This window comes from Xylocopa sonorina, chromosome 8, assembly GCF_050948175.1.
Source record: "Xylocopa sonorina isolate GNS202 chromosome 8, iyXylSono1_principal, whole genome shotgun sequence".
Classification (NCBI taxonomy): Eukaryota; Metazoa; Arthropoda; class Insecta; order Hymenoptera; family Apidae; genus Xylocopa; species Xylocopa sonorina.
The window spans coordinates 8,599,839-8,614,507 of NC_135200.1; the positions used below are offsets into that span (position 1 = coordinate 8,599,839).

Genomic DNA, 14,669 nt, shown 5'->3' on the forward strand with positions numbered 1-14,669 from the left:
CGGCAGCGTAGTCGTAGAGTCGGGCACGAGTTTATCAAGCATGACACCAGAGAAATAAAACAGGATCCTCTTCTAGAACCGTCAGACGGCTTCATTTTCAATGAAGTCACGTTCGTCAATTTGAAGAGAACGATCCCGGCTGCAAAAAAAAAAATAAACGTTTCGAATTGGACACCCGCTCTGTGACGTGTATTCGATGTAAAATAACACCGAATCGTGTCACGGGGTGCTCACGTTAGTACTCACGTAGAACTCCGCAGATAAGTCGAAAACCGAACTAGTCTGCCAAACGATGAAGCTGAACGTCGCGCGTAATACGCTGAGAGGCGGCAAATCGTTAAGCGTTTGCAACGGTGTCATCGTGTTACAGTACCATGTACCCGGTTGCAATTACGCAGGCGCGTCACGAGCCTCGAGAATCGATGATCCGACCGATATCTCGAAACCGGCGGACGGTGCGTGTCGTTCGAAGATAGAGATCGCGGAGAAATCGCGCGACAGAAATTACGGGACCGCTGCGGCGACAGTCGCGGCTGAAGCTATTTCGCAGGAAGCGCCAGAACCGCGTGGTCTTCCTATATTCGGGACGCTCTTCTCGTTCATTCTCGCGGGAGGGCCGAAAAGGCAGCACGAGTACGTCGACAGGAGGCACAAGGAGCTGGGCCCCGTTTACAGGGAACGTTTGGGCCCGGTCACCGCCGTTTTTGTAAACTCACCGCACGAATTCCGCAGAATCTTCCGGCTAGAAGGATCGGCGCCTAAACACTTCCTACCGGAAGCTTGGACGCTTTACAACGAGATACGGAAATGCCGTCGTGGTCTGCTGTTCATGTACAGTAGCTTTAAGCTCTTGCTTTCATTCACATTGTTAAACGAAGGAATCTCGCGTTTTCCGACATTTCAATTTCTGTACATGTCCCTTTATGTTCTGGTAGGAATGGAGAGGAATGGATACATTTCCGTAAGATTTTGAACAAAGTGATGTTAATACCGGATCCGACGAGCTTAATGGCCGGTCCGTGTCAGGAGGTGGCCGAGGGACTTAGTGCGAAATGGAGGGAGCAAATAAAGAACAACGCTGTCATAGAGAACTTGCAGATTCAACTGTATCAATGGTCTATCGAGGGTAAAGAGTAGTTATTTCGTTTTTTCCAGAACAGGAGGATAGTAAATGTGCATAAATGTTCGCTTTTGATATTGTAGCGATGGTGGCTACGTTAATGGGATCTTGGCATTTTTGTAACGGACAGCTGACCCGAGATTTCGAAATATTGGCAAAAATGTTGCACAAAATATTCGAGCACTCAGCTACGTTGTCCATAATACCAGCTAAATTGGCGATGAATTTACGCTTACCCGTGTGGAGGAAATTTGTTACGTCTGTTGACACAGCGTTCGAAATTGTCCGAGTTTTGGTACCGGAAATGATTAAATTGGGCGGAGACGGTTTATTGAAAAGAATGAAACAGGAAGGGATTCGGGACGAAGATGTTATCTGCATTGTTACCGATTTTATTTTAGCAGCTGGCGACACGGTGCGATTTAAAATTAAACAATTTAGATGAAAGCTCACATTCAGAATAAAGTTTGGAAAATTAGATTGTACAGTTGTTTATGTTCTATATCTGTTAATACTTAGAAAGTAACTCTATACTTTATGCTCAGACAGCGACCACCTTGCAATGGATATTGTTACTCTTGTGTAATCATCCTGAAAGGCAACAGGAATTGTTCGAACACGTAAAAGTTCTTAGTCAAAAAGAATTGCTACGTTCGTCATTATTAAGGGGCATAATTAAAGAATCGCTTCGATTGTATCCTATAGCTCCGTTTATATCTCGTTATTTACCAGAAGACAGCGTAATTGGTAATTACTTTGTGCCAAAAGGGGTAAATTAATTTACTATTATGTCATTTGAAAGAAAATGCATTGGTGAATGATAAAAAATATATTTAAAAACCATGTGATACTTGTTACAGGAATTGCTTGTGTTGTCACTTTATTCAAGCGGTCGCAACACGGCAAACTTTTCGCAGCCAAATGAATTCCTTCCGGAAAGATGGATTAGGACGGAAAAGGGCACTTATCAAGGTGTGGTGCACCCACACGCTAGTTTACCATTCGCTTTAGGCGCGAGAAGCTGCATTGGTCGAAAACTTGCTGAAATCCAAGTATCGCTTGCGTTAGCAGAAGTACGTAAGCAATTAAATTAACGATAATAATCCAGCAATTAATTTATCTTGTGTTGAAAATTGCAGCTCGTTAAGTCATTCAAAATAGAATGTATAAATAAGGATCAGGTGAAATTAATATTGCACCTGATTTCTGTTCCATCGGATTCGATGAAGTTAAAGTTGACAAGAAGAAACTAGTAATTAATGTGTAATCCTGCCTTCCCCCTTCAATTTTGCTCGCAAGAAAACGGATTCTTACCCAGGAACAAGAAAATACATTTTTTATTGTTCGCGTTTTCTATTTGTCTCTTCGAAGCAATAATACTTTATCCGTATACATTTATATCGAATAAACTAAATCCAAATACTATCGGCGTTATACATATATATACATTTATATATACATACACAATTATTAGCACTTAAATGTATATCGTTAATCAAGTGACACTTACAGATTATATAATTATTAATATACATCAATTCCATGTCTTAAGCTATATTCACAACAAACATGACCGGGATACGCAATGAATAAAATATTTTATCATATAAAAGATTCATTAAGTGCTGCCTTCTTAGGAGCTGCCTCTTAAACGATCGAATGGTCGTTATTACTTTGAGCTGTTCCTATTAGATACCATGTTCATATAAAATTGTTTAATTGTTAACGTTGGCACAAAACATTGTTTATGATTTCCCTCACTTCATCCAAAAATTGGTGAAGATATCCGCTGATACAAAAATCTCGAAACGCTTGCATTCTTTCGGACTTGGTCATCGAGGTTGTAAGGAAAGTCTTCACACAATAGGATTTCAATTCGTGGCACGAATTTACTCTCGCCCAATTCCAAGCTTTACCGAAATTTTTATAATTCAACTTGGAAATAAAACTCTCCGTCAGGGTATCCGAAATATCAGCCATAAGAAATTTGTCAGCTAACAGGACAGCATCCAACAAAGATTCGATTGTTCCATTCTTTAAAGTTGCTCCATTTGCAGCCAGTAATAACGTAATGAGACCTTCTTTTGACGTATTTCGTAATTTTACCAATTTCTTTCCCGATTCAGAAAAATTTCCTTCAAGCATCGCGGAGAAGGCATCCGATTTTTGACATAACGTTTGCCTGCAGGCATCGACAGTCGTACCATCATCCAATTCGAACGTAACTGTCGCAGGTTTCGGATGATTGTCGTATACTCTTGGAAAATCAGTTGCAGCGACGTCTGCAACTTGACATTTTTCCATTACCTCGGGCTGAATTTCCAACGTATTTGCTAGTTGGCAAATAGCCCAAATGGCGTTTTCGTGAAGACTATGTTGTTGATCAGACAAGACATCAAATATTAATCGAAGACCACCGTAATTGTTTAGCAGCAATTTCAGAGTATCTCGAGACTTGATTAAGAATGGTATTGAGACTGCAGTAATTGACTTATCAGCTTCCTCGCCACGAACCAGTATAGATGTAAGTTCGCCTATTGTTGCGCCGATTTCTGCTAAGGCGCACAATTGTCTCGTATATTGTTCGGAACCATACAATGTTTGGGCTTCAAAAACAAAGCCTTGTTTTAGCAATGGTATCAAATACGCTCTGTTTCTGTGTATGTACAGAAAATATTTCTGTTCAATATTATAAGTTTTTGCTACAAGTAACATTTTTACATAATAAAGTAGTTGATTTACCTTGTGATTCTAATTAAAATTCTAGACGCCCTTGGACTCCTACTTTCTCTAATGTAGGCTGATAAAGCTTTAATAGTCGCGGGGTCGGCCAATCGATCAATCGGATCATCTGAACAACTTAATCGGCTTAAAAATATGAAAGTCCATATATCTGCAACTTCCCAGGAGAAGACTTGGTACTCTTTTACGTCTATAGATACCGATTTGCAGCTTTTCAATGATTCTACTTCTGCTTGAGGCTCTAAGATAGTACAAGTAAAGCATTCATTAATCTCTAAAAGTTTTCTTCGCTACATAATATTTTTTATAAAATATGTAAAAATTAATGTACCATCCTCAATGTCCATCATTTCTGTATCACTACAAACTGGACTGTAATTATCCTCGGTATTTTCGTCGCATTCAACAGGATCATAGAAAGGTAATGGTGGTGTACTAGGAGGTGAAGAGGAAACGCTAGCCGCACTGCCCGGGCTCCAATCGTCTCGATAATAATCTGAACTAAATCTATAAATGAAAGATTCATGAATTTGGATTTCTCGCAACAATGAATAGAAAATGAAATTACAAACATACCGTCCTAAGTTCATTCGATTGTACTTTAACCCTGTTTGTTTATTAGGAGGAGAATCATTTCCTCTTTTTTTTGAAACTTTAGTCTCTTCATGAAATATCATTTCTGTCACTATTTTCTGTAACCTTGTAATTATCAAATCTAGCAATCCATTTTTTACCATTACCATAATGCTTGGATCATCATAAATGAATTGTGCTAGAGCATCCCATAACATCGGATGATATTTTTCATTCTCTAGATCTTTTAATAAGGATAACATTAATTCTAAACCAGATCCCATTCTAACTCTTGCACGATTTACAGCTTCTCTACAAAATAGAGATAAACAGACTAATGTCTCCTTGGACAATTCCAAACGGTCCTTGATTAAAGCAATAAGAGTTTCAACAGCACCAGCATTGCCCAATATAGGGCGATGTTCAGCAATATAGCAAAGATTATATAAACATTTAATCGCCATTTTATTATTCATATCACAGCATTGCACAATACACTTATAGCCTTGTATGTCCTTTTCTCCTTGCATTTGCTCACCTACATTGGGATCTAGTGCAGCTGAAAATGCACACATGGCTTTTAAACAGGTTTCTACTAGTTCTAAATATTTTGTGTTCGTCTCTGATTGTTTTTTTGCTGTCACTAATAAACCTGTAATTCTAATTATTATTTTAGTTCCTAAGATTTCTTCTCTGTTACCTTCCTGCATACTCCAAATATTTCTATGGCAAAGGAATATGTAAATTAATAAGCAATACTTATTAATACAAGGATGTTAATTATCTTTTTAAATACCTTATAGCTCTGATACCCATTAAATAAGTTTGTATATTCGTTTCTAATTGTAAAAGATCAACTAGAGCTTGAATTGCTCCAGCTTCACATAATGATTTTGCATGCCATTCACACTCGGACAGATTTCCAATCAATCTGCAAGCACGGCAGTGTATAGTATTTCCTAAATTGATATGCTTTATTATAGAAACTACTCGACTCGCTATTTTGGATCCTTTAACCTGCAATATAACATATTTGATACAACTGTCATCGCATTATTATGAACAAACAGACTATACAGAAAGTGTATCCTGTTTGACAGATGACATCTACATTGATGGATCTTGCAAAAATGTACAAAAATTAATATACTTGTACCTTTTCCCTTGCATCGGAACTTATGCAAGCATTCGCTAAAATACTCAAAGTTATGTTTAATATTTTCGCATTATCATAACGAAGTAAATTTACTAAAATGCTTAATCCTCCATCTTTGGTGAATTGCTTATAGCATTTCGTATCGTTTTTAAGTCGTATTAAACACGACAAAATTCCATTTTTTGATTCCGATTTTATATATGTTAATAAGTCTCGAAGTACTGGGCCTTCTTGTTTTTCGTCCACGGCCGACATTCTTTCCGAGAAACGGTCAAATTAACGATAATTCGTTAATTTTGTTAAAGAAACATAACCTCTAAATTATGCTGCCAACCATGAACATAGGAATATCGGGTACGGAGCATAAACCTTTACCATGGACGAGGGGATGAGTCAATTTCCGCGGAGCGGGGAGTACAGTCACGTGGTATTTTGATGCCCCATTGATGGTTGGTTCCAGCATAAATATGCGATATTTCAAAGTGCGAAAAAAGAAAGGTGTTTTATTAACAAGTCAACATACTGAAATGCTGATACTATTATGCAAATGCGTAATATCGACACGTCAGATTTAAATGGTTCTAATTTTTTAACCAATTGTACAACTATCAGTATCCATCGCATAAAAAAGGTTAGAATGTGCTATCAAAAATTTTCATAACAAAAATTGTTACGTTAATCTTACCATCTCTGTCAGGTATACGTACATTTATGTTCAGCTTTAAATAAAATCAACTCATTAAAGCGTCAACTCATTAAAGTATCGTGCTAGTGACACGAGACGCCAGCATTTCCGTTTACGAGTGTAGCGACAGATTACTATGAACTTGTTACCGACGAGTTCACGAGACTGTAACAGCACGTCGCCGACACCATGCTACCTCCGTGTTGTTCGAGATCTCACTTTCAAATCAGTCTGCACTTTGCATTTTCTAATACGATCGTATAAAAAAATGTAACTACTTCTATACATTATAAACATCTCAATCTATTTTACTAACAATTATTTTCAACTGAATTGCAATTTAATTCATTATGTACGCATTATTTTTCAGCAGTATTATTTCTGTAGAGGCCTTATAGAATAGAATCATCGTGACAACAGCTCTAAACAATTGTGGTAAACTTTCATCGTATTCTTCTGAAAAATGTGTTTCATATTAAAATTTACGATCGTCTAATGCTCGAACCGGACACAACTTCTATATATAACTTCTACTTCCCCAGGGTTAAACAAAAACGCTGTATTTTAGCCGCGTTTCGTAAGAAACACGAATTTCTATTTTGCGTAAGCGCACCGTGAAAAGTATCATCGTCCGTGACGCGCACCTGCTGGGTGTAGGGGCAGTGTCCGCGAATCGAGTATAGCGCGAGGCGTCAAAATACTAGGAGTGGGCATGGGGATCGGATCGTGAGCTACGCAGGAGATGTCGACAAGATGACAGCGCCTGTATGACGCTCAGTTTTCTCGATTCTTGGATAGAGGCTTGAACGTGCATCCAAGAAGTGGAATCGTTCTCGCGCACGAAACAAACGACTTATGCCTCGTTACGGTTACACGTCCGTCTTAGTGGATTCTCTGCCTCGAAACGAGATTATAATCAGGCGAATTCGGGTGAGAGCAGCGACTGCCGCGCCCGTGCAATGTACACAGCGGCCTGAATCCTGCACGAGACCGTCGTCGTCCCCGAGGAGTCTTCTCTTTAAACAGCCTGGAGTGAAGTGATGAGCGTTTTCGGGGATTTCCAGCGTGTCTGGGTACAAAGATTCCCGGACAGCGCCTTGCCGGCGGCCTGGGAAGAGGACGTCAGGGCCAACCTAGTCAAGCATAAACAGAAGGTGAGAGCCCAATCAGAAATCGTATTCTTATCTTCTAATTACCATGACAAAGGATGTGTTTTGACGAAGCTCCCGAGGATTCGCGTGAATTTCATCTTTTTCTCATCCAGATTTAAATTCTGATATAACATCGCACGTGGTTTTCTGTGGTTTTTCCGGTCCTTTTATAATTAAGTAATATTTTACACAACAAGAAAAAAGAGAGGGAATTTTCACTTTGCAAATGGTAGTATTTTATTTATAATCGTAGAGGCGGACCTGTATTATTTTTAATAGCAATGGCAATAAGGTGATCAAGGGAAGTTGTTATATAATTTATAATATTTTTATCAGAAAGATTTTCATTTTCTAATAGCTAATTATGTCATTATCAGTTTATTTGAAATGTTTCATTTTGCTGAGGCATTGAGAACTATTCTATGAGTCATCATATTAATTCTTTACTTAGCCAGAAAATTGACTCAAGTTATACTTGCTTAATGATTATAATTTTTATACAGTTTATATTATTTTATGCTATTTATGCTGTTGTATTATTTTGATACTAAATTGTTCTAATTTCACAAAAAATGTCAAGAATTATTTGATATCCATACATTTTATACTTGCAAAGGAAATTAAGTCACCAAATATGTTTAGCTAACTCTGCTTTAGTAAGAGTATCAGTTCATATTACTAAACTTCCTCGTTTGGTCTACTGACACTGAATCATCTTGCTTATCTAAGTTTTGTTATCATTATGCTCTAAAAAGATGTATTTATATTATTTATTAATACAGCCTGTACAAGAAATAATAAATAAATTATTTTTATAGGTAACTGCTTTGAAGGAAGAACTTGAAAAAGAAGAATTTTATGTGGAATATTTAGAAAGACTATTGGCTGATGTTGAGCGCCATAAGCAACTGGCTAATAGTAGCACTGCTACTACTCCTGAGAAACAACAGGCAACTGAATCTCAAAATCAACACATCTGTCAAGCGGCAGAGAATAATTTATCAGATTCTACAAGCTCGACTCGTGTTCAACGCGTGGAATCATCAGCTCCACCTCTTCCCGCAAGAGAAGACATAAGTAAATTTCAGGACAAATGTGTTTCCGAATTGAGTTCTACATTAAGTACAAGTAAAAGACCCAAAAGTGAAATACCGAAAAGTCCTGATAAAGTGCCTGAACTTAGAAGAAACAGTGACCCAGATGTGCCAAGTAATTATGTCACTGTGATCGAAGTGACTGGAAGCTCAAAGAAAGACAAAAATGAAGAATCTCTTAAAGAGGAAGATGAGAAAGGTGTTTCACTTGTTTTACATTTTCCTTTTTGTAATTATATTCGTTTATTTAGTTTATTTATACTTGGGAAATAGATTTGGAAAATGCAGTTAATGAAGATGGAGAGGATGGCGATGCAGAGGTATCCGAGGAAGAGCCTTACTATGATTCTGTAGCATTAGATCAAACAGGAGAATATGTATATATCGATGCTCGTGTTGCACCTGTGGGAAACAATAATGGAAGTAGAGCCCCACCAAGAAGACCACCTTCCTTACCAGACTCACCAGGAAATCAAAGCAACTATGTCAATATTGATTACTTTATACAGTAAGTAGTTATATCCTCCCTAGTTTAACTGTTTTAATGACTACCTTTACAGATTTGGGAAACATGACATTAGTTTGTAATGAGAACAAGTATTGAATTTTTTCATTTTTTATAAACATTTCTAGACACAGGGCAGCAATGGATAGCGAAGATGAAGAAGGTGCAAGTCCCGCACCACCCATTTTATTACGTGCCCTTAGTACTGACAATGAAACTGGTAGTAGTGACGCGGAGCCTTTAAGTCTAAGCGAGGGTAGCTTAGAATCACCGACGCCAACAACGCCTCGTCGACAAGATAAAAGTAAAGATCGCGAAGATGACAGGACGTGTATAATGAAATGTATCGTAAACTCGGTAGTAGAGAGTGAAACTACTTATGTCGAGTGTCTAAATGTAATGCTACAAGTACGTAATTTATCTAGTAGTTTACATAACACATATCAATTTTATTATTGTCGCTAACAATGTATGTTTTTAGTATATGAAAGCTATTAGGGCTACACTGACAACATCTCAGCCTGTTATCTCGGAAGATGAATTTGGCACGATGTTTTATAAGATTCCCGAATTACACGCACTGCATCAAACATTCTTGGACGGTCTTAGAAATAAACTAGAGAAATGGGATAGCAAAACTACTATAGGCGAACAATTTAAAGTAAGAATTAAATGAGTAGCTTTATAGAATAAATTCAAATGTCGTTAATAGTGATTAGAATGTAATATTTATTTATCCTATTGTTTTATTAATATTCTATCGTGATACATGAATATTAAGGTAATGGCCAGCAATATAGGATTATATGGAGCTTTTTTACATAATTATGCTCGTGCTACTGATACCGTGCGAAGGTGTTCTGCGCATTCTACTCAATTTGGCGAAATCACAAGGGATATAAGACTCAGAGGATTCCCGAAAGGACCAGGTCTATCTCTTGAAGATCTTTTGCATAAGCCAGTAGCTCGAGTACAAAAGAATGCCCTCGTATTGCACGTAAGTATCACATCGTTCGTGTGTGCATTGTGTTAAACCAACTGCATATAGATACAGAAATATATCGTTGATAAAGCGTTTATTGGCTAGGTTAATCAAATTGTGTGGAAATATACTTCGTACATTTTATCTTATCGCGATTCACATTTGATAATTTTACTTCAATTGATTGTAGGATCTCCTTAAGCACACACCAATGAATCATGCAGATCATACGCCACTTTCAGAAGCTCTTGCTATGACTAGAAATTTTCTGGACGAATTTAACATTATTCAGACAAAATCGATGTTTCCGGTAAAGAAAGTGCAGTGATAGTTAATTATTATTGCTAATTTCTTTAAAGATGTTATAAATTTATCTATATTAATTGCAGAGTCATGATAGGGCACAACGAAGATTAGTGAAAAATTCATTTGTAGTAGAACTGTCTGACGGCCACAGAAAATTGAGACATCTCTTCCTTTTTAATGACGTAATCGCCTGTGCGAAGTATAAAGCTTCGGGAAGAGACAAATTTACATTCGAGTTAAAGTGGTATGTACCAGTGGCAGAAGCAGTAGTGACGGAAGATGGTGTTGAACCACGCGAGACTAGTCCAGCTAATGTTGTAGCCTTAAGGTAAAAATGAAATTTGCTGTTTATTGTTAATAAAATCTTTAGCGTAAGAATTATACCTTGATCATTTATATATTTAGGTCACAAGCATGTACAGTACGTGACCAGATTTTATGGGAAGAACGAAACGATGAAAAAAGAATTCGACTTGGTGGTAGAGGTTCGGAAAAAAATCGGAAGAAGCTTGCTGAGCTCGAGGCTCAATTAGTATTAGCATCCCCGAACTTAGTATTACGCGTTGCACATAAAAGTCAACAACGAGTACAAAATTCATACACGTTCTTTCTGTCCAGTGAATTTGAACGTTCTCAATGGGTTGAAGCGGTGGAGGCATTGCAACAGGTAATGCGTTCCCATATGTACCTAGATAAGCCAAAGGTGCGTAATTTACAGATCTCGAATAAATAAATAACATAAAAATATTTTAACAATATATTTTATTTAAATTCAACACGAGGATGCAAGTAATGATATTTTAAAGAGAATTATTAAAATATCTTCAATTTTTAATTTTATTATTTTTTCTAATTTCAGTGAATCGCAAAAAAATATTAAACTATAATTTTTCAGGGTGGACAACCTCCAGGACCGTTACCTTTATCAATGTACGAATTACAGGCTTGGGTTACAGCTTGTCGCACGTATCTGCAAACAGATATGGGCAGCTATTTACTGAGATCAGGACGAGATGAAAGTTTATTATTGGGCGACCTTCATTTGACATTACTTGGCCTGACACCGCCAGGTTTAGATAGAGTAGGAGATCTTTACATTATAGTAGAGGTTGATAGTTATGGTCACTACTTTAAACGTGCTAGGAGTCGAGTTGCAAGAGGTCAAGCTCCCACTTGGGGTAAAGTTCTATTTTAACGAAAAACAATTAAAAAATTCCTTTAAGTAAATTATTTTTAATTTTACTGTATTATTCGTCAAAGGTGAAACATTCGTTGTGGAGTTGGAGGGGAGTCAAAATGTTAGAATCTTATTGTATGAAGAATGTGGAACACGGTCTGTGTTGCGAGGCAAATGTATACAAAGATTGAGTAGGTCTTGGCTTCAGTCGGATCAAGTAGAGAGATCATTAAATTTAGGCCCAGCTACGTTAGACGTAGCTCTACGTTTCGTTCCAAGCGAAGTAACATTAAGACGGGTACCGTCAGCTAAACCTCAAGGTCTATTTGGAGCTAAAATTCAACAAGTGTGCAAGTATGTTTTATGATTTATTTTAATTCTTTTATTTAAGGTTTTCTTTAATATATAATGTATATATTTATGTTTACAATTATATTTCCTTTCTAGACGTGAGAAACGCGATGTTCCTTTTATTATAACAGCATGCGTCAGAGAAGTGGAAAGGAGAGGAGTCGGTGAAGTGGGATTGTATCGCGTTTCTGGCTCAGCTTCTGACTTAACGAAATTACGTAAATCATTTGAAAGTAATTCGTACGAAGCAGAACAATTGCTTAAAGAGGTATTTATTATATTGTACAGTACGATGGCATTCGTTGTGAAGTGTCATTACTGCATTCGCATGGACTGAGGTGAAGGTTTGCCACACATATCGTGTTGTAACGAACGTGTTAATTATTCTAAACATTGTCTGGCTGAGAACACGTGATATAATGCAAATGAAATACAAATGAAAATTCAATATTGTCAATGATACGTATATGGCAACAAAAGCTTTGTTAACTCACCATTTATAGAATCTCATCGATTACCTTTACATTTTTAGGTTGATGTCCACTCTGTGACGGGTGTGCTAAAATTATATCTACGCGAAATGCCGGAAGCCCTCTTTACCGATGCCCTTTATCCAGCATTTTTAGAAGCTTTCCAAACGGGCGAATTATCGAAAGGTGCTGCTCTCAGAAGAGTATACGAACGCCTGCCGATCGTAAATAAGGCGGTCATTGATTTTCTGCTTGCTCACTTGATACGAGTTAATAAACATGAGGCTCAAAATAAAATGTCCTTGCACAATTTAGCGACAGTGTTCGGACCGACACTTTTGCGTCCCGGTACGAACTCACGATCCGATGCGAAGAGTCGAGATCCGTTAGCCGCCGGCACCGTAGATGTGATGGCGCAGGCTGGTATACTTTACTGTTTCTTGCAAATGCACATGCAACAGAACAATCAGTCACTCTAGTCGAGAGGTTCTTGTTGATATACATCGTAGCGTTAGCTGCCCGATCGCGAGTCTCGCTACAAAGTTTAGGCTCGCAGCAACTCACGCTGTAATGTAAAAAAATTAATGACTTTTTAATAATATATATATATATATATACATATATATATTTTATTAATTTTGTGACGTATCGTTTATACAACTCTGAATTAGACACGATAAATAGACAGGCTTTGACGAGAACCTTGATCGATGAAATTTCCTTGTGTATTGGTACGCATAATGAATAATGTAGCAAAAGTGGAGTTAAGGTACACGTACACTGTACTTCGAACCCCTTAATATATATTTTATACTTATATATTCGCGAAGTTCAAGCTTCTGATCTCTTGTTACATGATGATCATACGTAAAACATTTCCAGCAAAAGAAAGGAGAAGCTATGTTAAAGGAAAAATTTCCCATGAGAAAAAGAGAGGGACATAATTACAGAAGTCTGGTCGTTAACACATCCATGCTTTAGAAAATAAGTACTTTTTCCAATGGGGCGTGTTCCTAGCAGAGAATCTAAATTTTTTTACGCATGTGTCCACAAAAATGTCCACGTATTCGAAAGAATCACGTTCCTAAGAATTTCAGGAAGCACGTTCCTCAGATGTGCGAATCAAAGCTTTTAATAGTATACACAAAATATACTGGCTCTATTCCACTTTTGCCATTCTATATTTATGTTTCTTATTGAAATCACGTTTTCCTGCTAATTCTGTGTTCAATTCTGCTCTTCATTTGCTTTGAACAAATTCTGCGCTCTTGAATTTTTATAAAGAATATCACTGGATAACTCAAGATCAAATTTTCGATATTTAAGCTGTGATTAGACTCGTGTTGGTTTTTTCTTCGAGTTGCTTAGCACAATTAATTTATGACAGAAACTTCAATATATTAGAAAAAAGAACTATTTTGAAAGAAAACATGATCTTCCAAGTCTTCAATAAGCTAAGCATAAATATTTTATATGCGCAAAGCATTATATTTTATTACACACGTACCTACTACATTCCTCTACCAAGTTGTGAGTAAGATACAGAAACCACTTTATATATATGTAACCAAATTTTTTCAGCAGCTATTTTTTAAATTTCTTCTTTTATTAATCAATATTTTTCGTGTCTAAGTACAGCTTAATTAAGCACCAAAGAGAAAAATTCTCTCTCCTATCTTCAATAGAGAATCACGATTAACCCTTTGAAGTATTGCAAATTAAACAAGTAATCACTTGACAAATTTAACAGAAACAACACTTAATGGTATCGTTTCATGATTATATTTAATTAATTATTAACTATATCCTAGCTTTATAATATGTTTACACAAATTGCTCTTTAAGAACAAAAAGATAAAACCAAATGATGCTTCTTTTCTCTATGCGTATACTTCAGAGGATTACAATAACCATTTGGCAGTACAAATTTAATACTCGGTAGAATCCCGTAATTACATGCTAGGACGTTTGTGAAGCACTTTGTAATCAAGGTCAAAAGCCAAGTCTGATAAGTGTTCGTTAAAAAGTGGAGTCGTGCATAAACATTTAAATGAGGAAAACGAAAGAAAAGGAAAGAAAAAACCATATTAAGCTACATTTTCGGAAGTGTTCTTTACGCTTGATGAGCGAACAAGGCATCTATCGTGTACGTGATTTCAGCGTATGCGTGCGTGCATGTGTCTGTGTACGTATGTACTTGTATGAATGTATGTATGCGTGTATGTATGTATGTATGTATGTATGTATGTATAACCCGCCCATGTGTATTATATCGTAAATAATTGGATATCTTTAATTTTTATATCGCATTTAGCGTTAAGACGCGTCCTTCTTTTGTACATTCGTAAAACGTGTAA

General features: G+C 36.9%; 3 protein-coding genes across 5 annotated transcripts; 2 read left to right on the forward strand and 1 right to left on the reverse strand.

The window, feature by feature from the left end:
- Positions 1-180: 180 nt before the first annotated feature.
- Sad (Cytochrome P450 family protein sad) lies at positions 181-2,383 on the forward strand. Its single transcript, XM_076899108.1, has 6 exons — positions 181-831; positions 936-1,126; positions 1,204-1,535; positions 1,666-1,890; positions 1,981-2,193; positions 2,260-2,383. Exons 1-6 carry the CDS (start codon positions 293-295, stop codon positions 2,371-2,373), a joined length of 1,614 nt encoding a protein of 537 aa, XP_076755223.1. The 5' UTR covers positions 181-292; the 3' UTR covers positions 2,374-2,383.
- Positions 1,937-6,405, reverse strand: Rnb (BTB/POZ domain-containing protein Rnb). Of its 2 annotated transcripts, XM_076899103.1 has the most exons (7): positions 6,299-6,405; positions 5,592-5,960; positions 5,232-5,452; positions 4,439-5,158; positions 4,194-4,369; positions 3,863-4,103; positions 1,937-3,776 (listed from the first exon to the last, which is right to left on the reverse strand). In XM_076899103.1, exons 2-7 carry the CDS (start codon positions 5,844-5,846, stop codon positions 2,843-2,845), a joined length of 2,547 nt encoding a protein of 848 aa, XP_076755218.1. In that variant the 5' UTR covers positions 5,847-5,960; positions 6,299-6,405; the 3' UTR covers positions 1,937-2,842. The 2 variants fall into 2 exon arrangements, with proteins under 2 accessions (XP_076755218.1, XP_076755217.1); XM_076899102.1 differs by lacking the exon at positions 6,299-6,405 and having other exon boundaries at positions 5,592-6,059.
- Positions 6,406-6,859: 454 nt separating this feature from the next.
- On the forward strand, positions 6,860-14,059 carry Rhogap1a (Rho GTPase activating protein at 1A). 2 transcript variants are annotated; one of them, XM_076899100.1, is made up of 13 exons: positions 6,860-7,430; positions 8,246-8,720; positions 8,795-9,029; positions 9,155-9,434; positions 9,508-9,687; positions 9,808-10,023; positions 10,199-10,318; positions 10,398-10,642; positions 10,720-11,017; positions 11,210-11,492; positions 11,575-11,845; positions 11,939-12,110; positions 12,375-14,059. In XM_076899100.1, exons 1-13 carry the CDS (start codon positions 7,317-7,319, stop codon positions 12,789-12,791), a joined length of 3,306 nt encoding a protein of 1,101 aa, XP_076755215.1. In that variant the 5' UTR covers positions 6,860-7,316; the 3' UTR covers positions 12,792-14,059. The 2 variants fall into 2 exon arrangements, with proteins under 2 accessions (XP_076755215.1, XP_076755216.1); XM_076899101.1 differs by having other exon boundaries at positions 6,862-7,430; positions 10,720-10,981.
- The last annotated feature ends 610 nt before the right edge of the window (positions 14,060-14,669 follow it).

Excerpts from the sequence above, each read along its gene's own strand:
- Sad (XM_076899108.1), top strand. The coding sequence starts at position 293 with ATGAAGCTGAACGTCGCGCGTAATACGCTGAGAGGCGGCAAATCGTTA. Across the intron at positions 1,536-1,665 it reads TTTTAGCAGCTGGCGACACG|ACAGCGACCACCTTGCAATG; the intron begins GTGCGATTTAAA and ends CTTTATGCTCAG. Across the intron at positions 1,891-1,980 it reads ATTACTTTGTGCCAAAAGGG|GAATTGCTTGTGTTGTCACT; the intron begins GTAAATTAATTT and ends TACTTGTTACAG.
- Rnb (XM_076899103.1), bottom strand. The coding sequence starts at position 5,846 with ATGTCGGCCGTGGACGAAAAACAAGAAGGCCCAGTACTTCGAGACTTA. Across the intron at positions 5,453-5,591 it reads GTTCCGATGCAAGGGAAAAG|GTTAAAGGATCCAAAATAGC; the intron begins GTACAAGTATAT and ends GTTATATTGCAG. Across the intron at positions 5,159-5,231 it reads ATGGGTATCAGAGCTATAAG|AAATATTTGGAGTATGCAGG; the intron begins GTATTTAAAAAG and ends CCTTTGCCATAG.
- Rhogap1a (XM_076899100.1), top strand. The coding sequence starts at position 7,317 with ATGAGCGTTTTCGGGGATTTCCAGCGTGTCTGGGTACAAAGATTCCCG. Across the intron at positions 11,018-11,209 it reads TGTACCTAGATAAGCCAAAG|GGTGGACAACCTCCAGGACC; the intron begins GTGCGTAATTTA and ends ATAATTTTTCAG. Across the intron at positions 11,493-11,574 it reads AGGTCAAGCTCCCACTTGGG|GTGAAACATTCGTTGTGGAG; the intron begins GTAAAGTTCTAT and ends TATTCGTCAAAG.